The 19,624-nt window shown below is 41.9% G+C and overlaps 1 protein-coding gene across 1 annotated transcript; it reads right to left on the bottom strand.

The window, feature by feature from the left end:
• Positions 1 to 4,565: 4,565 nt before the first annotated feature.
• On the bottom strand, positions 4,566 to 9,766 carry SRGN (serglycin). The gene is made up of 3 exons (XM_090057582.1): positions 9,633 to 9,766; positions 7,771 to 7,918; positions 4,566 to 5,743 (listed from the first exon to the last, which is right to left on the bottom strand). The coding sequence occupies exons 1-3, from the start codon at positions 9,721 to 9,723 to the stop codon at positions 5,530 to 5,532; spliced, it is 453 nt and encodes a 150-aa protein (XP_089913708.1). The 5' UTR covers positions 9,724 to 9,766; the 3' UTR covers positions 4,566 to 5,529.
• Between the last annotated feature and the right edge of the window lie 9,858 nt (positions 9,767 to 19,624).

The raw sequence follows: 19,624 nt of genomic DNA, 5'->3' as shown, positions 1-19,624 counted from the left end.
TAATGGGGATGGGAACTGTAGAAACGTCACAGACAATGAGCGAGGAGCACAGACCCACACAGGGGACTCTCTATTTTGGCGTGCACCGCACAAAGCAACTGACTGGGCTTCCAGCACACAGATCGCATAAGGGTGAATTTACCTCGTGTACAATGAATTTTTCATATAAAAAAGGTCATTGCATAAGAGTGAATTCACGCATACAGAACCTTCATAAAGCAAGGGAAACCTGTATTACAATTCCTACAGACTGCAGTAGTTCCTACAGGGCCCAGTTTGAAGTAGACCCCATGGTGTATATAAATCTAACGAAAAGATAATCCATAACCTAAAAAAATTGGCCCTTATTTTCAAAGTGCTCAAAAGCCTATGCCCTAGCTAGCTAAAAATCACCTAAAGCTCTGGGATAAGGACCATGGTCAACAACCTCTTCCTCAGGCACAATAAAGATTTCTACTGCAAGGAAATAGTTTGTGGAGGAGCCAGAGCTTTCTTGGCGGCAGGGTTGGCCCATCCCATCCTGTGAAACTTGCAGCCACAGGGGACCCTGCAGCCGAGGGGCCGCCTGCAGCCATGAACCATAGGCTGCAGAAGTCGGGGGCTAACAGGGCTCAACCGCCCCAAACGGGGCAGCAGCAGACATTGCCTTAAGGCAGCTTAGACACAGGAAGCTACAGCAGGGAGGAGGGGTCCACACACTCATACACTTCATTTGCAGCCAGCACCGCAGCTAGCCTAGCTGCACACAGGCAGGTAAGTTTCTTTTAATCTTTCTTTATCACCCTGGGCTTGGGGGATGGGGTCAGACTGAGACCCCCCACAGTGCAGGAGAGAGTGGGTAGGGACAGGGCAAATCATTCACCCCTGCCCTGCTCCCTATTGCACTGTGGGGATTGTCCTATGACCTGACCCAGCTCCCATTCACCATGAATAGAGCCCCAGCTGGGTTGGGTCATGGGACAATCAGAGCCTGGCAGCTCTTCCAGGGAGCAGGCAAGCGGGTCCCCCAGCTGCACGCACCATGAGAGCCAAGGGGAAAGGGAAGGAGGAGTTCCAACCAGCTCCCTCATGCCATGCCCCTGGATGAGCTGCCAGGCTCCGATCCTCTCACAACCCAGCCCAGCCAGGGCCCCATTTACAGTGGATCGGGCCCTGGCCAGACCGAGTCATGGGACAATTGGAGTCCAGCAGCTCCTCCAGATGCACGGCACCAGACAGTCAAGGCTATCAGGAGGGCATGTCCCCCCCCCATCTTTGTATGGAGCAAGGGTGGGCCACAGCTGTGAGCGGCACTCTGCTCCTTGTCTCCACACCTCACTGCCGCTCCTTCAAAAGCAGCATGGCACAGTGCCATGTGCCTCGCTGCCTGGCAAGGAGCCCTCCGGCCCGGTGATACAGCCAAGGCTGGCCCCACTCTGCACCCCTCCCCACCCCAGGCAGTGCGCAGCCAGGGCCAGGAGGCAGTTGGGGCTGGGGCCAGTGTGACCAGAGCCAGGAGGCAGCCTGGGGCAGGGCTAGCAGGACCAGGGCCAGGGCTGGTACAGCAGCCAGGCCTGGCACAGCTGGGGCCGAGGAGGCAGCTGGGGCGGGTGCGGCACAGCGCCAGGCAACGCTGCTCCCCACCCATGGCCCTTTACCCTCCCCCCACAGACTTTCCCATGGGGGGCATGTGCGTATGCATGCTCAGCCCCCATAATTTTTTCTTTCTCTGCCCATGCTGTGAACACTCTAGCACCACCAATCCGTGCTGCCACCAGCTTCGGCAGCTGCACACCTTCCCCACCCGCCCAAGGGTTCTTTGCATCAGGGAGCCCCAAAATTATACCTTGCAGGAGGCCCCAAAAATGGTGGGCCAGCCCTGCTCAGGGAATAGTGTGGATAGGGGCCCACAGGAACTGAGGGCCATGAAAATCCTCACCAACTCCTGCTCTGAATGCAAGGAACATCTGCTTTTGACCTTCTCTAGTATGAACATACAGCAGCATGTTCATGTTTAAAACAGTAAAACACTTCAACAAATACAGGACAAACACCATGCTTCACCTGAGGAAAGCACAAGAGAAAGAACTATAGATGAGCATCACACACTATGGTGACGAGGGCAGTACAAGAGAGAGAACAAAAATATATATAGACAACCCACAAAGTATCTGTGAGATGGTATAATACCCATATAGTTATAAATGTTCTTCATTCATAAATCCTATGTTTCCGGGAATAAAGGAAGGTATTCAGCTTATAGGCATAGTCTGCAGCAATGGGCACTGTTTCTGTCTATGTAAATAGATACACATATAAAGGGTAATTGTTTCAACTGTAAACGACCCCACTGGTGACAGCTTATCTTGGCTGCCACCCTAGCACAGGACTCCAACATCTAATTACTAAAATGTGTCTGAGTTTTTTTTGTTACCAAAAGCGGTTTACAACTGCTTACAAATGAAAAGCTGCCTCCTTAGGTTGAAGCTAGAAAGATGCTTCCTTAGCTTACGTGAAATGAAAAGTGAATGGGTGGAAAAATATTGCTATGTCACCACACATCCTTCCCTCTCTTCCACAACCTCCCCCAGTGCCTTGTGACTGGGGTATTTGGGTGACATAGTAAGAGGAGTTCAGTTTAGGTATTCAAATAACTCCATGATCATCAACTATTAAATTATTGGTCTGCAGCTATGATTGATGGGCAAAGGTTGAGTGCTAGATAGAATCATCAGCAAAAAGTGCAGGAGCGATCCAAGAGCGATTACTAATAGGGTGTATTAGATCCGTTTCAAGGGAAAGAAGAGAATCTCTCTCAAGGGAGAAAATCTTTTAATAGACATGAAAAAGATCATTTTGCACTCTATATCTTCATCTTAAGGATCTAGGATATTTACTAGATATGATATTTTATATTAGCATAACCCATGTGATACTGGGAATTCAATTTTGCCCAAATTCTGTCAGTTTAAATGGGATGAAGTTAATTTGCTCTGTGCCATATTATCCATCCATTAATGGTCTGCTTAAATGTTTTTTGCAAACCCAGACTTTAAGTGCTTCAACAGAGTTTAAAAGCAAAGGTGCTGTAACCTGTCTTGCTATTTTTTTTTTTTTTATTTACCAGTACTTGCTTGGATACAAATATATTTACACCAGGTCAGAATTTATAATCACGTGATAAAAACAGAGATGTGACAACCAATTTGGAACAAGCAAACTGCTTGCTTAAATCTATCAGGGGTTGATTTAAATTAAGCCAACCTAAGTTACTCATGAAGTTAAAAAAAAACCCCTCAATGCTCTGTATTAACTTAACTAAGTCTGCTTAAAACCAGTTTTAAGTTTAACTGATGTTGTTATTATTTGGTAGAGCAGAACTTTATTTCCATTATAGAATAGCTGTCTGTAAAGTGTATAGATTTCCATTATATTTGTATTTCCAACTATTTGTAGTGCTAAGTCATATCTGCTAAGAGACTCAACTACAAGAACTTTGTCTATTACCAGATATTTCTTGGAGCATTCAGATCCTAGGTTTTTTCTTGGCAGTCTACAAAAAGGTACTAGAGATCACAGCAATGATACCAAGAAAAATATAACAAGTAGAAATTCAGAACCAGCTGGGTTATGTATGGTAATAAGGCCACATCAATTTTTGGTTTAATATATAGCAAAAATTTATGTGGGGCAGTTTTATACACAAAGAAATTAAGATGCGAGATACTGAAAATTAATATCCCCTTCCCTTCTGCCCATGTTTTGGGATAAATATTCTTGGTGAAAGGAATCTTTTATGTAATTGAGTTCAGTATTTTGAAATGTGGGTTTGCTGTTTTGCCACTAGGTGGAAGCCTTACTTGGTGTACCTTGTGATCTAATTTACTTGGGTTTCAGTCCTCTGATTGCTGACACCTCTGGCCTTTGATCCAACAAAATAGGTAAAGGCATGTTTAACCACAAGTATGAGTAAGGATTTAGATTTCATACCTGCTTAAGTGCTTTTCAGGATTGGGACTTTAAGAAGAGTAATTTATGCAGGAAATATGACAGATTTAACCATTACAATACCACCTACAGAATTGTATCTGATCTATGCTTAAGAGCAGAACACTACAACCATGTATGTTTCATATAATTTCTTAGGGAACAGGAGGTTGTCCTGCTTCATCCTCATTTTATTTAAAGGGCAGATATGGGAAACCTTAAATATCTCTGTCATTTGTTTTAATAAAATTCCAGCCTATCAAGATTGTATTATTGCTATATACCATGTTGTTTTCCTTGCAGACAACAAAGCATATCCCTTTTTGCTACAGTTAACATATGAAGCAGGTGTGTATGGACCAGAAGCAATTGAAGACAATGTGAAATTAATGCTCCCCCACCCTTTCTCCCCATCAGGATGACAAAAATAAAAAATAAAACATTTGGCTTAGCTGCAGGACAAATAGTTCAGAGTTTTTCCTGAGTAGGTGAAAGACAGTTTCCTGTCTGCTCATTCTAAAACTAATCCCTGCTCCCTATGAAGTCAGTAGCAAAATTCCTACTGCCTTCAGTATAAGTCAAAGATAATGAGCAAAAGCTAGAAAGCTAGACATTCTTTTATTTCAAATTAATTTTAAATTTCTAAATTAAAATTTAAAACCTGAAAAAAGAGAAGCGCATAAATCCTCAGAATTGACAGATATCATCATGCACCCATGGATTTCTCTTCTTTAAGATTATAATGTTTTCACATATTTTATAGACAATTTTCATTAAGGTTACAGGGAAAAAATGTTTATTACCAATTTCCCCACACATTTTTTAGATTTTATCCCAGTATGCAAAAAGTGTAGCTCAAACCAACCCTTGGTTATATTTAGATGTTAATAGATTTGGAACTTAGTAGTTGCAACCATCTATCCAACAATTTAAAATATAACAAGTTGCTCTTTAATATTAGAGATGTTAAAGTTCTCACAGAATGAATGTAGAGGGTCTGTGGTTCTTGGATCTGCAAGGTCATGTCTCATATAATCATGTTACACGCAAAATATTAGTATATACTGTAATGAGGTATAATAGGCATTATAAAAAGACCAATTAATAAACTGAAAATTGTGTTAAAATAATATGGAATATATTTGTTAGATAAAATAATTTTGCAAAAATGCTTACTTATACTTTATTGAGAAAATTATCCGGGAAAACCAGATAAAAGGAAACAAGACAGTTAACTTTAAAGTTACATTAATCTGTAGGACAGTTACTCCTATTAAATATATATTGTTACAATCTTTTTTGTCTATATTAACATCTGTATCAGTGATATTATGAAGGCTATTTTAAATTCCAATTTCTCAGTATTTGCCTGGCTATTTTACTTACAGAAAACACAGAATAAGCTTACATAGTCTTGATAAAGAAAAGTAATAAAGATAAGGCACATTTTAATTGTTTATAATTTTTATAAATTTCCTTTTTTCCTGAGAGTAAATCACACTTAGTTATACAACAGAGAAGTGTGGGAAATAATCATCCTCATGGTAGAGGTAAAATTCTCTTTTACAGAATTAAATCCTCTTCTGTTAGTTTCTCCTTCAGGTCTGATTTTTGTTGGCGGAGCACTAAGTCAGGAAGTATCACATTAGAATACTCTACATTGTAATCCATTCCTGACCCAGATTCTGGTTCCGTTTCAAATGTGTCTTCCATCCCAGATCCAGATGCCTCTTCAGAAAGTGGAAAAATTTCACGCTGCTCCTGAAATGTCTTCGTCCTGAAACATAAGACAAAAATGACACTAAGTCTTGCTAAGGACATGCCCTGAGATCTTCCTTACCTGCTTTGAAGAAAACTGGCAATTAATTAAACTGAACTTCACTGAGTTCACTCAGTCTCATGAGCTTAGAGCAGTGCTTCGTAGTTGGTACCCTGGTGTGACTTGAGATCCATCCAGGGTGCCATGCTACGTTAGCACTGTTAGGTATGGAGATATGATTTACAAGATAAGAATCCATAACGTTCAAACCATTATGACCTGTTGTGGTCTTTATGTGTTCTTTATAACAGAAAAAATACTCTATTGTTTTTCTGTAGTCAAGAATGAAACTAAGATCTGGCAGTTTCCGTGGAGTGCCTTGAGTCTAAAAAAAGGTTAAGAACCATTGGTTTAGGGTGGGGGAAATGAGTCAAGATGATTTATCTCCTAATTTCCCACCTCTGTTTGCCATTGACACACTCTCACAATCCCAAATAGAGTTGATTAAAAAAAAAAAAAACAAAAAAAAAACCCCACAACCCCAGGGAATCATGAAATGTTGCAAATTTTTAGCTTTTGCTTAAAATATGAAATATTTTGATCAGCCCTCTTAATACACAAGCCTTCTGAAAGCTTTATTAGTCCATCTTCCAGCAGGAGCCAAAAAAAGACCTTTTTCCCACATCTCACCTGCCTGCTATCCTACGCTGGCAAACATTAACATTTTGAACAGTTTTTTGGCCATTCTGCTCAATATCAAGTAGCCAATACTGAGCCAATTCTCAATGTGAGAAAAGACAAAAAATATAAGAATTAAGGAAAAGTAATTAAAAGAAGACCGAATGGCAGGTGGTTTTGGAAAAAAGAGATGGTTCCCAGCTGCAAAGAGGCAAAATGGTACAAGGCAAGTTTACAGCCCCTTCTTCTGTTTTAGCGCTCTTGTGGGGTAAAAAAAATCCATTATAAATCAGCCTGTTTTTAAAGAGTAGAAATTTACTTATTACAACCTTTAGTCAAGCCTCACAAGTCACAGATACTAGAGGTCAAGTAGTGTCAATGGATATTTTGTAGATGGAAATGTTAGGATCATTTGGTGTCATATAAAATAAAACAACTGCAATAAAGCCTCATGCTTATAAAAACATGCTACTCAAAAGAGAAGGCAGGAAACAATATTTCCATTCCCCACCACATACAGAGCTGTACAATTGGGTCGGGGTACTGCTGAAGAAAAGATATGTTTAGTTTTTCTTAGATTTTTTTCTCTTTGTAACCAGATGGTCTCCCCCTCCAACCTTGTCTTTTGTATCTTCCTTACATTCTCTCACAGCATCTGATGAAGTGAGCTTCATCTCACAAAAGCTTGTGCTATATATCTACTTTGGTTACCCTATATGGTACATATCTACCCTTCCTTCCTCAGAAGCAGCAAGAATATGTCATCACTGGAAACTATACTGGGCAAATGGAGAATTGAGTGACTGAATATATAAAATACTAAACTGTATTCCTGTTCATTTAGAGCAGTGGTTCTCAACCTTTCTAGAGACTCAAGTCACCCTTTGTGAGGCCTGAGGTACCCCTCCACAATTTTTGGAGTGGCACCCCATTTTAAAAAACTAAGTTATGTATTACCGGGCTTATCTCCTTGTAGATGGGGCAGACAATGAGGATAGAGGAGCAGCTAAGAAGGAAGAGCATCAGCCTGGCTTCATCTGCTTATTTCCTCACACCTCACTAATCTCTCCACACTTCCAGTGGCACCCTTCACAGGATTTTGCAGCACCCCAACTGAGAATCACCAATTTAGAGCCTAGCAAAATATGGTCATAGCCGACACAATTATATTTGAAAAGTCCAATTCTTCATCTTGCCTGTATTAACACTTTTTCAAATTAATAAACTTTTAGCAAGGGGAGGAAATTCAAATGCATAATGATCCAGGAAATAAAGCTAAAACTAGAGTTTTAAGTGCCTCAAGCTAGACATATTTAACATTTATTAATGCCAACCCTAAATACTGAAGGAACATTTTATTTACTTACAGAAATGAATCAGCCATAGGAGGGAGGATTCTGTTGGCTCCAGCTTCAGGCATTTCAAACAGCGGTCCTTTTTCTTCAATGCAGTTAGACATCCAGGCGTTAGGTCTACATCTTACTCTCTTGTACCTTGCTTTCTGCACCGGAACACCTGATCAAGTTATCATACATTATTAATATGAATTATAATCAGTCTTAAGAAGTATTTGACTTTCTAAGCACAAGTTTAGAGGACAGCAGTTCATATAGCTGTATTTCGGTGACTTCCCAACCATGAAAAATCATCTGACTGTATTTTTTAACTATTAAAATATAACAAAGTTAATATTCCAGTTTCTATAATTGCATCTATATTGGCACAGTTTTCAAGGACTAAAGAAATTCTATATGGAACAGCTAAATGAACTTTCACAGATTTTATATTGGCACAGAGAGATCAAAAACTGAGAGGATTGAAAAGGCCACCAAAAGAGTAGATTTCACAATTAAATGGGCATCTATGAAATGGACAAATTTAGCATGAGAAGTGTAAGTCCAGTTTTGTGAAGTATTGTGTGCGCACAAACACAGGTGCATGTATATAAGATTAAAACGTTTCAACCTTCTTTTTTGGCATCATTAATTTAATCTGAAGCCTCATGTAATTCCCTCCTCTTGGAGTTTCACTTAATTCTTCAGGATTGTCTTCTTCTGTAATTACAATTCCTTTTAACCCTGTATATTACATACTGAATCACTCTGCCAGCCACCTGGAACACATATTTCTTTTTTTAGGGAAATAATGTTCTATAAGTAGCACTATGTCCTCTTCATTTTTTTATTTTGTACTGTGTATATATTTTGAAAAGGCAATAGTAAAAAAATCTTTTCATAATAGCTGTAAAGATATTATGACCATTCCCAGATTAATTTGTGTGAAAAATTCCAGATGATATTTGTGACGTTAATACCAGTACATATCTAATAAATGCATCTCTCTCATCATTAGAATATTTGTACACAAAACATACATAAATGCTTTTTAAGCTCTACACAATTCAAAAACTAGATATGTCTTTTAAGAAATAAATCTAGGATGTCGGTGTCATCATGAATCAACATTTCCTTTTAGCTGTGTTAGCACACTATTTTGCAATTTTTCCTGTTATGAATAAACCCTCTAATTTCCTCATATTTGCACATTTTCTTTTTCCCCAGGAAGCAAATGTAAAGCCATAATATAAGAATTAATTGCCATCTTAAATATGTGACTTATCTTTTTAACACTTTAGAGATTAAAAACATAGCTCAAAAAATATACTAAACTAAATAGATGGTTGGGATTTAATTGAGGGCAAAATTTGGCACAATATTTATTTTTACAAAGTAACATTCTATGATACTACATTCTGTTTGCAAGTTATTTAGTGCTGTCTCCCCCCCCCCCCCATGAGAACAACTCAAAAACAGTAAGGACATAAAGGAGGACCTTTCTGAAATTTAAAATGATAAATAGTTCAAAAACATAAGATCTGTAGATAACTCTGGTCATATTTACATATTCCAGACACTACCAAAGAGTTGGTTAAGAAATTGATGTAGAATGCCTGAAATTTGCTGTTCTTCATTTATACAATCTTATAAAATAAGCTCTAACGGAACATAGTAAGCGCGTAAGGGATACAGAAATTACTTGCCAAAGGTAGATATTACCACTTGCACTACATTAAGTCTCACCTTGATTTATCAAAATGGTTTTTATTTTGTAAAGGGTTGGTTTTATTACTTCTACAACAAGTTGAATTGCAAACTCAGAGGTTCCTTATTTGGCCTATTTCACACAGTTCAGAAAAAGGATTATAGAAAAAACAACCATTCAGTTTTACCTTGTGCTGTGTATCCCATGAAGAGGATTATACAAACAGCCAGGAAAATCCTCCCATTGGATCTGACAAGAGTCTGCATTTTGGCCTGCATTTCTCTGTGCTCCACCAGCCTTCACCAAGGCTTCGCACTTAGGAAATACAACACAGCAATGAGATCAACTTTAAGACTAGGTTTCCAAACCTCAAACCCAACCCATAACCTGCGTCACAACTTCCTGACTGACTGAAGTAAGACATTTACAACAGGAGCCAAGAGCCTAGTCCTTCAGTTCTTAATCAGACAAAAATCCCCAGACGTCAACGTAAGTTTTGCTAAACAAGAAAGATGGGATAGGGTCACCAGAGTGCACCATAATAAAAAGATGTTACTTAAATGATTAGGAACAGGGAAGATGAATTAAACCTGCTTGCTTATATGTTTTTCTTAAACATCCAGTACTTGCATATACCTGATTCAAGAGGGATGACGACTTCAGGGAGCTGGCCTTTCCAGACCAATTTTCCTATGATCTTGTGATGTATATTAAGACAAAAAGGAGCAGTTGACATCCCCAGTTTTTAGATAACTGTAGCATTCCATTAGGACCAGAAGTAAATTTTCCTCTCTACAACTCCTGGAAGCTTTGATACATTTATTGTTTACAGTAATATCAGTGTGAATAGCAAAGCTGCAAAACTCTCATTCTTTGCAAAAAGATGCATTCAAGATTCCTATTCCAAGTCTTTTTTTTTTTTTTTTTTAAGTGTTTAGAGGGTAGAAACCTTAACCTTCATAACAGGAATAAGAAGAAAAAAATTCCCCAGTATAAAATAATTCCTAGTAGAAATTCTACTAAAAATCTCCAACTAGTTCCCAGTGTCAGCTAGGTTTTGAAACAGAACAATAAGCCTCTAGTAGATGACTACAGAAGCCAGTACAAAACCAAGTTAGTCTGTGCGCAAAGTTCCAACTACAAGAATTTCCCATAGGAATACCTGCTTGAGTTCTGTAAGTTAGGGCTGTCCAACCAGCAGCCTACAGGCCACATGTGGAGCATGAGGGATTAATTTGCGGCCCCCCAAGACTCTCACCCTGCCACTGCTTACCACTCCTATTGCTCAAGCTACTGCGGTTGGGGCCTCCAGCTCCCCCTCTCTCCTCTGGCAACTGCCTCTGCTCTCACTCCAGGGAGCCAGGACAGTGCAGTGCACAGCAGAACTGTCTGGAGTCTCACAGTTCAGTGGGAAGTGAAGGGGTAATCATGTCCATGCAATGCAGCATGGAGAGAACACAGTACAAGAATATGGGGGGTGCCCACATGGGTGCCTGGTGTAGCAAAGGTGGGAGGCATTGCTGCAACATGGAGTGCTCATGGCTTACCCTGATGTGGACCACTACTGTCCAGTCCCAACTGGTGCATGGCGGGGGGGGGGGCTGCATACAGTCCCTGCCAGCTTAGAAGTTGGACAGCCATGATGTATGTTAAAGAAACAGGATCCCTTTATGAAGCATGAGCAGACCGCAATGCAAGCAGATGCAGCAGCATTGATTGAACCTGGGGAAGGCCTGAACTGAGCATACCAGTTAAATGGGAAGTGAGAAAAGCACCTGGAGATAAAGAAAAAGATAAATGAAGGTGGGACTTGAAATACAGGGAGAAAGAGAAGGGGCATGTATGCACAAGAATGGTCCTGGAAGCTCATGAACGAGCAGGGTTTTCTTTATCAAATAATATTCTGTATAGGTTCTATTTCTTGCAGCAATTGAACTATTTTTGACAACTGGTGCTGATAGCTCCTCTTAAAACCTGGCCTCTTCCAACCATGGTTAGACAGGAGGTTGGATAAGACCCAAAACCATTTGACATCTCTGAAGTCACAAGCCTTAAAAGATTCCCATCTAAAGATGTCAGAAAGAAAAAGCATTGTGCAAGGATAGGAATCTCCATAATAATTAGGAACAAACAACTTTGGAGGAAAACTATAAAGAAGCAGCTTGAAGAACTCTGAATCAATGCAGAGTCAACAACACAGAACGGAAAAGAAAAAAAACAAAACACATGATTAAATTAGTGCCTATTTGCTGGAGTTGGTCCTTAATTCATACACTGAGGAACCTTGAGAGCATTCCATTACAATTCTTCTAGTGTGCACTCTTCGAATTTCTACAAAGTATTTTATCTGGATTCATAAAGGTACAAGATGAAAGTTCTAAGACTTGATCCCTGCTAATAGATGCTCAAGTAGTTAATTGTACTTTAAATATATATTTATTCACCACATGAAGAAACTGTGCTTTGCTAAGCAGGAAATTACTAAAAGTGGCCAAAGATCAGCACATTACTAACAATGAGATAATTCAGAAGCACTGAACCAATTAAATAGTATTCATCCGCCATCTTTATATAACTTAAAGAGTTGATTACATGATTGACCCTCTAGCATATCAGTGTGTTTAGGAAGCAATTCCACATTCCTGAAGTTGATCTACATGTTCACATGTAGATCAGTCTAATGAAAATCACTGAAAAATCTTACTTGAACACATTTAAGTCACTTAAAAATTGGTTATCTATTATCCTGCCTGTAAATTTATAGGGCAAACTTCAATAGTTTTAAACTTGGCTTATATCAGTTAAAAGAATCCACATAAAAAGCACTGAACCTTGCCAACCTCATCACCAGAAGCAAATTTCCTGTGGTCCAAAGTATACTGAATGGATCCAGACCATGCCAGGACAAGAAATGTAAAACCTGCCAACATATCTCCATCACTCCCACAATAACTACATCCCCTAACAGAACCATCACCATTCCTGGATCTTACACCTGCACTTCCAGAAATGTAACACATCTCATCCAGTACACTAAATGCCCTGATGGAAAATATATAGGAGGAACCAAACAACAACTGTGTACCACAATAAACGCACACCAGAAATCTATCAAACAGAAAAACACCCAGCTACCTGTGAGTGCACACTTCTTACAAGACAACCACTCTCTCCAGTCTCTCAGCTCTAATCCTCAAAGGGAATTTATAAAACACCTTTCGTAAATGAGCCTACAAACTTACGAGCCTATAGACAAACTAGGGAATTGACTTCGAGGTTAGACCTAGAGAGTGGTAGTTGATGGAAGCCAGTCATTGCGGTGCACTGTGACCAGTGGGGTCCCCCAAGGCTCCGTCCTTGGGCCTATCCTTTTCAACATCTTCATTACTAACGTGGACACTGCTGTCAGAAGCAGACTGGTCCAGTTCACTGATGACACCAAACTTTGGGGAAAAGTGTCCACACCCGAAGACAGGATGGTGATCCAGACGGACCTTGAACAGGCTCGGAAAGTAGGTGGATGAAAACCTGATTGGTCTTCAACTCTGAAAAATGCAAGGTACTCCACCTTGGGAAGAAAAGCCCACAGCATGCTTAAAGGCTTAGCAGTGCTACGCTTGCTAGCACCATGGCCAAAAGAGACTTGGGGGACATGATTGACCACAAGATGAATGAGCCACCAATGTGATGTTGCAGTTGCCAAAGTGAGCAAAACTCTGGCTTGCATCCATAGATGCTTCTCTAGCAAATCCCAGGATGTCATCCTCCCACTGTACTTGGCCTTGGTGAGACCACAGTTGCAGTACTGTTTCCAATTCTGAGCTCTGCAATTCAAAAAGGATGTGGAGAAGCTTAAGAGAATCCAGAGGAGAGCCATGAGCATGATCAGAGGGCAGGAAAACAGGCCTTATGATGAAAGGCTGAGAGCTACAGGACTCTTCAGCCTGGAAAAGCGCAAGCTATGGGGGGACCTGGTGGCTGCCTGTAAGTATATAAGGGGTGTACATCAGGATCTGGGGGAATACCTGTTCACCAGAGCGCTCCATGGGATGACAAGGTCAAAGTCACAAACTTCTCCAAGACCGTTTCAGGCTGAACCTAAGGAAAAACTTCTTTACTGTCTGAGCCCGCAAGACCTGGAACAGACTGCCACCAGAGGTGGTGCAAGCACCTACTCTGGATGCCTTTAAGAGTCAATTGGACTTTTATCTTGCCGTGATCCTGTGACCTCAGCTGACTTCCTGCCCTTGGGATCTTCCGAGGTCCCTTCCAGCCCTAATGTCTATGAAATCTATGAATTTCACTTCATAAATCTACTGGATACAGAAAATCATGGACTAAATATAGACATTGGATTGATGGTACATTATAACCTGTTTGACATCAGATAACCCCAGAGCTGCAATTTGCATATTGGCTTCCATTCCATCCAGGAGAGCAAACAAAACACCACCAGACTCACCCTATGCTTGAAGACGGGTATTTGTCCCTAAAAGCTTACAAAGAACCATTTTTCCAACTATTTAGTTGGTTTAATAAAAGATATCACATTTACCCGAAGAACCTTGACCACATAAAAGCTGCATCAAAAGACACATCTCAAGTTAGACCAGGGCAATTGTGGATTCAGATTAGGCCTTAGGTGCTTTTGTTACCTCAAAACGAAGCTGTGGCTGAGCTAGTAAGCACAGATATTCATTATAGTAATTTAGTTCTGTGCTGGTATAGCTCCACTGAAACACCTCAGAAGTCTGATTTTCCCCTGCCTTTTATCTCATGTAGTCATTTACCCATGGGCTGGGCAAGAGTAAAGTGATAGGGCAACATTTTATAAACAACTGCAAAACAATTGCTAGAGGTGTAATAGTAAAAAGGTGAAATCAGAATGACTGTTCTTTTGCATTGTCCCAGTTTCAGCTTATGAAAGTGTCATTTGCCAAATAATTTTAACCAAGAAAAAGCCTAATTTATTCTATGATTTATGACCTAGAATTGAATTCCAAATCTCAGAACATATTTTTCTGAAGTAGAACAAACGGAGGACCCAAACTTACTGCAATACTTGAGGTATCAGGCTGCAAGGATAAGGCTCTCAGAGTAACCAGTTTAATAAAAAGTTTGTGTTGCTTTCAAACCTCTTTCAATAATAAAATAAATTTGCTCTACAAGTTAAATGCATTTTATATATTTCTTACTCCAGATTCTTTCCTCCACATCATACAAAGATACCGAGCGTGTTTTATTAGGGAAATTATTTCATTTCAATTCCATCCATCTTTGTTTGCATCCTACTGCCTGTCAGTGAACTCAGAAGATATATAAAGGATGCAGATAGAAATCACATGCCAAAAAGCTAACCACATTTAACAGTTACTCTTGCTTGCTATTTCCTATTTTTAGTGTGAACATTTTGAAGTGTTGATCAAAACCAGTAGGAAAGAAACTAAACATGACTATATATTTCCTTTAGGTTATAGAAATTACTCCTACAATAACATCAACTTTCCACTACCCATTGATCATGGGCAAACATTGTAGAATTTAATACAGTGGAGAGCTCTTCTTGACACTACATGTAGTTGTAAATAAGATTCTTCAGCCAAACTTGCACCTTTTGTATCTTACACTAGTTGATTGCCTTTCCCTTGTTTGGGGTGACACTTTAAAACTTCAGACACTAGTGAGATTCACTGCCTAAAACCACAACCCATTACATTAATTTTCTGCTTTGCTATGGTTACCCTCATCTTCCACCACCTCCTCTTGTTCTCTAGCAGATTGTTTTGGTCCTTTGAGCAAGCCCTGGAGACAGAGGAGTGTAGGCTGGATCTTTTAGGGGATGGATGGTAACCATGAAAAATAATTTCTGGAAGTGGAATGGATAGGTGGAGATTAAGGACCCTGTTACTTGTTTCATTCCAACAGCACAAGGAAGGTATAGAGCCAGCAGTTGTGGCCACTGAGGAATGATCTGAATATTTTAGGTTTCATCTGTACCCATTGAAAAATAAAGGAGATGATAGTGTGTGTTCAGCAGCCGCTAGTATAAAAGGAGACATGCAGATTATATTTCTCACAGTGAGCCAATGTTCCATTCTTTTGCTCCTCTTGTAGCAACTGATACCTGCACTGAGTAGGCCATAAGTTCTGTCAGCCCTGCCCCATACCAATCATCAGTCACATTTCAGCCTCTTGAGGCTGTCTGCAGCCAAGGTATGTTAAGAATGCCCTTGAAGCTGTTCTGACCCAGCTGAGGGGGCTGGCCTTCCACAGAGCTGCAGTACAGTATAGGGATTACAAAGCTTCTTGGCCTTATATACACTACCAACCAACTGCCCATCAAGAATGACCAGCGGGAGGGAGTGGACGGGGATGGGGGACAGGCAGGAGGAGCAGGCTCAGAGCTGACACGGGGCAGAAGGGGAATTGGGGGAGAAATGGGACCAGGTCCAAGGGGGCATGAAAGAGGCCCACCTCCCCCTGCCGCTGCCTTCCACCACTGCAGCAGGCCAGTTTCTCCCCTGCCACGGGCCCAGTCCCACTTCTCCGCTACTGCCTCCTCCCCCACATTGGGCCCAAGCTCGCTCCTCCCCCCACCATCACCCAGTTGGTCCAGGCCTGCTACTTCTCCAGCCGCAGCAGCCCAGCTTCTCCCCACCCTTGGGCCTAGTCCTCCCCTTCATCGAGCCCGGGCCCACTCCTCCCTCCCCCCACCACTGCCGTGACAGCACGCCCAATACTCCCCACTCCACTGTCATCTCATTCCATGTCAGGCCCTGTAGGCAGTGGTGACAATGGAAGGGGAGAGGGGAGGCCGAGGCCAAAGCCAGTGGCCTGCCCCCACCCCCCAGCGGTATCCCGAATCCACTCCCTCCTGCATCACCACTGCCATCACCTGCAAAAAAGAGTGGGGCAAGGCCAGCTCTGGTGGACTCGCCCCTGCACTCTGCTTCATCCTTGCCACCTGCTCCATCCACTGCATTGCCCCCACCTCCAGGGAGCAGGGTGGGGAAGGCGAGGCCAGCTGTGCTGGCCTTGCCCCCTTCCTCTGTCCCGAGTCCCCACCATCATGGCGGCGCTCCACTGCCACCAGCTTCTGTTTAAATGCTTGTTTGCACTCTAATTGGCTGTTTGTCAGCCAATCAGAGCACGAATAAGGTGTTACAAGCAGACAGACTTAGGCTTTTATAATATTAGAATTCTGAGAAAATTGGTGGTCCTCCGGGACAACTGTGAAACATTACATTCATGAATATCCAAGGTTCTAGTCTAGGGGCAGACATTACACACAAACTGATTTAAGTGATCAAAAACTGATCTAACCTGTACCCAAGCAGGTATTCAGTGCACATAAACTGGTTTGAAAATGGCTGAAACCAGTTTGAGATTAGCTTGGTTGAATGTGGTATCAGATGTAACTGATTTGGGTCAAACCTGTTTATACAGCGTCTGTCCCAGACCCCTTGCTTAAGATAAGCCAAACTCCTGCAGCATCCCGGCAGGGCTCTCTGCTCCACAGCAGGGCTGGCCCCTCCCCTCTGCTCCCTGTCTGGGGCTCTGGCAAAGACTACAGGTACATCAGGGTCTGCCTGGCTTTCTTCTGCCCTACCCCCGCCCCCCCCCCCCCTCGCTGCTCAAGCAGGAATCTCCCCCTCCCTCCCCATCTTCCACAGCACGGACCCCAGCCCTTTGGACCATAGGCATGTGGTATGCTAGTCAATGCCAAGAGGTGCTTGTGTGTGTCCAATTTCAGTGGGACAGGCAGATAGGGCATTTTGGAGGTAATCAATAGGTCAGCTGGTAAGCTGTTTAAGAAGAGTTTTAACCAATGGAGAGAAGCTACTGTTTTGCTGATGAGGTGATAAACAGTTAGCAGCTCCCTGCTGGCTTCCCTGTCAGTTTGCTGCTGACAGTATGAAGAAGCAGGGAGAGGGAAATTGAAAAGCTCCATATCATCAACAGATGCATGCACTGCACACCCCACCCCGCTTTCCTCAGAGTGCTAGCATCACTACCACCCCTTGAGCAGCCAGCAGGGAAAAGCCTGGGATGGTGCAGGCAAATCTCCCTAATCAGAGGTCATGCCAGGGCCTAACCATGCCCCCCCCCCCTCAGCTCAGTACTGTGCAAGGGAAGGGAGGGCTGCTCTAGCAGCCCCCAGCTTCTAGCCTGAGCCACTGTAGGCATGTGCCTGAATTTCCTCAGTCCAGAGAGAATGTCTGTCCAGTTACAAACCAGTTCAGCCAAGGCAGGTTAGACTAACCTGCAAAGATTGAATCAATTTAGGCTTAGGCTTTTTGAATGTCTGTTCCTAGCCCTAAAGGGCAATATAATCACCATGCAAGTCAGACTTCCTTTTGGCATGATAAACTACTGTGGTTTTCTCTACCTGAGCCAGTGGTGGCAGAGATAGCTGGCATAAGAGTCAGTGGTGCAGAGAGATATACTGTGTATAATTCAGTGTAACCATCACTTCTTCTGTCATCTGCTCAATTTTTTGTACTAGCGTTTAGGTGGGTGGAAGGCTACAATGACACTGAAAACACACAATAAAGCTGAACCTTCATGCTTATTTTCACAGTGATGAACCTCCTAATTTATTCAGTTTAATCTGGTTCTATTCCTGGCATGTCTCTGGGTACAGACAGAAGTGATAATTTTCGCCTGATCTGGCCATAGAAAGCAGTTTATAGCCATGACCAAACAAATGCACAGCTGCAGACAGCTTAAAAAAATAACTGATCTGATGAAAATCTGACCCCTCATTCCATGAGGGGGCAGATTAAGATATTTCAAAATAGAGCATCTTCTGTAACTTCTGTCTGCACTGTCTGCCAACCTGTTTTCAGAATGCGGGGGGGGAAGAGAGCAGAGCGAGTTCAGTCAGGGGGAAGGGTTCAGCCCCTGCTGGAAGGTGGGGCATGTGAATTGGAGCCCTCCCAGATTTGGGGACTCCAATTTATCCACCCCCGCTCCAGAGCCAGCTGGGGAACCCCTAGAATGAGCTCCCTCAGCTCCCTTTCCCCCCTCCCATTCTGAAACAGGGACAAGCTAGAAGACAGCCCTGGCCATGGCTGGGGGAAACTGGCTGCAGACTTGAAGCCAGCAGCTAGACTCCCCTCCCCCCTGGGACCAACTTCTGTTTAGTCTGGGGGATCACTGCAACTCAGAATACTTCCTGCAAAGCATTCTGAGTTACAGCAGGGAGCTGCATTTCTGTTGGTACTCTCTTAGTAGGCCTTTCTACAAAACTGTTATTAACTAGTCTGAAGCCAATGTACAGGTGTGAGGAGAAAAGGAGATCTATTGGCAGTCAGACTATCAATCATGATAGGCAGTTCATGACCACATATTTGCCTCAGTGCATGAGGCAATGCCCTAAAATAATAATTGAGACATAGGACAGCAGCAGTCTGTTTAGTTCAGTGCCAAAAATCCACCCCTTTTACAAAAAGCTGGATTAAATGCTTGGGATTCTTGCTTCCACACAGGCAGAGATACTTCCGGAAACAGTAGGATAATGAAGTATGGTGGCCCAAGCTGAGAAGAATACCAGCTCTGTGAACAAGGTAAATCAGTGGAAGGAGGAGCAGGATGAGGATATCCTGGAGTCATTGTCAGGGTTTCCCTGAGTGGGGAAATACAAGAGCAGAGATGGCTAAGGAGGAGGAAGTACAGCTCACAAGGAGCTCAGTACCCCAGATATACAGGTTTTTATTGTAAAATGCCTGATTTTGCAAGCAAAGAGCTAGAAAAGAGTTTTCCAAATTCCTACAAATGTTAATATTAACAATCTTTTCTAAGATTTAAAATATAGTTAACAGAGTCATTACTAACTTTTAGATCTTATTAATTTCCAATTTTCAGATAAAGTCTCACATCAGATAAGAGAAACAGAAGCCCATATGACTAAAACATCAAAGCTGCTAATCAGCAAGAACAAAGGCTGTTTCCATTGCACAAGATTACATGTGATGCACTTCACACTCAACATTATCTACCAAGAAAAGGCCACATGCTACTTCATGGCCATTTATTCAGAACAAAAATACAATTTCCATCAACAAAATGGATTCCTCAGTGTCCTGCCTTTGTCCAAGGGTACTCATCGGTACTAATACTAGTAGAACTAGTAGTAGTACCAGCAGCAGCAATAACAATAATATAATTGCTTAGATT

Source organism: Crocodylus siamensis, chromosome 7 (assembly GCF_052110815.1).
Source record: "Crocodylus siamensis isolate JL-2025a chromosome 7, ASM5211081v1, whole genome shotgun sequence".
Classification (NCBI taxonomy): Eukaryota; Metazoa; Chordata; order Crocodylia; family Crocodylidae; genus Crocodylus; species Crocodylus siamensis.
Note: the sequence above shows the minus strand (reverse complement) of the source record. Positions and strands in the feature narration are given on the sequence as shown.

What these genes read in the sequence shown, in the direction of transcription:
- SRGN (XM_090057582.1), bottom strand. Translation starts at nt 9,723, where the DNA reads ATGCAGGCCAAAATGCAGACTCTTGTCAGATCCAATGGGAGGATTTTC. An exon ending in CATGGGATACACAGCACAAG is followed by an intron (nt 7,919 to 9,632) that starts GTAAAACTGAAT and finishes TAACTTGATCAG; the next exon opens with GTGTTCCGGTGCAGAAAGCA. An exon ending in CCTATGGCTGATTCATTTCT is followed by an intron (nt 5,744 to 7,770) that starts GTAAGTAAATAA and finishes CTTATGTTTCAG; the next exon opens with GACGAAGACATTTCAGGAGC.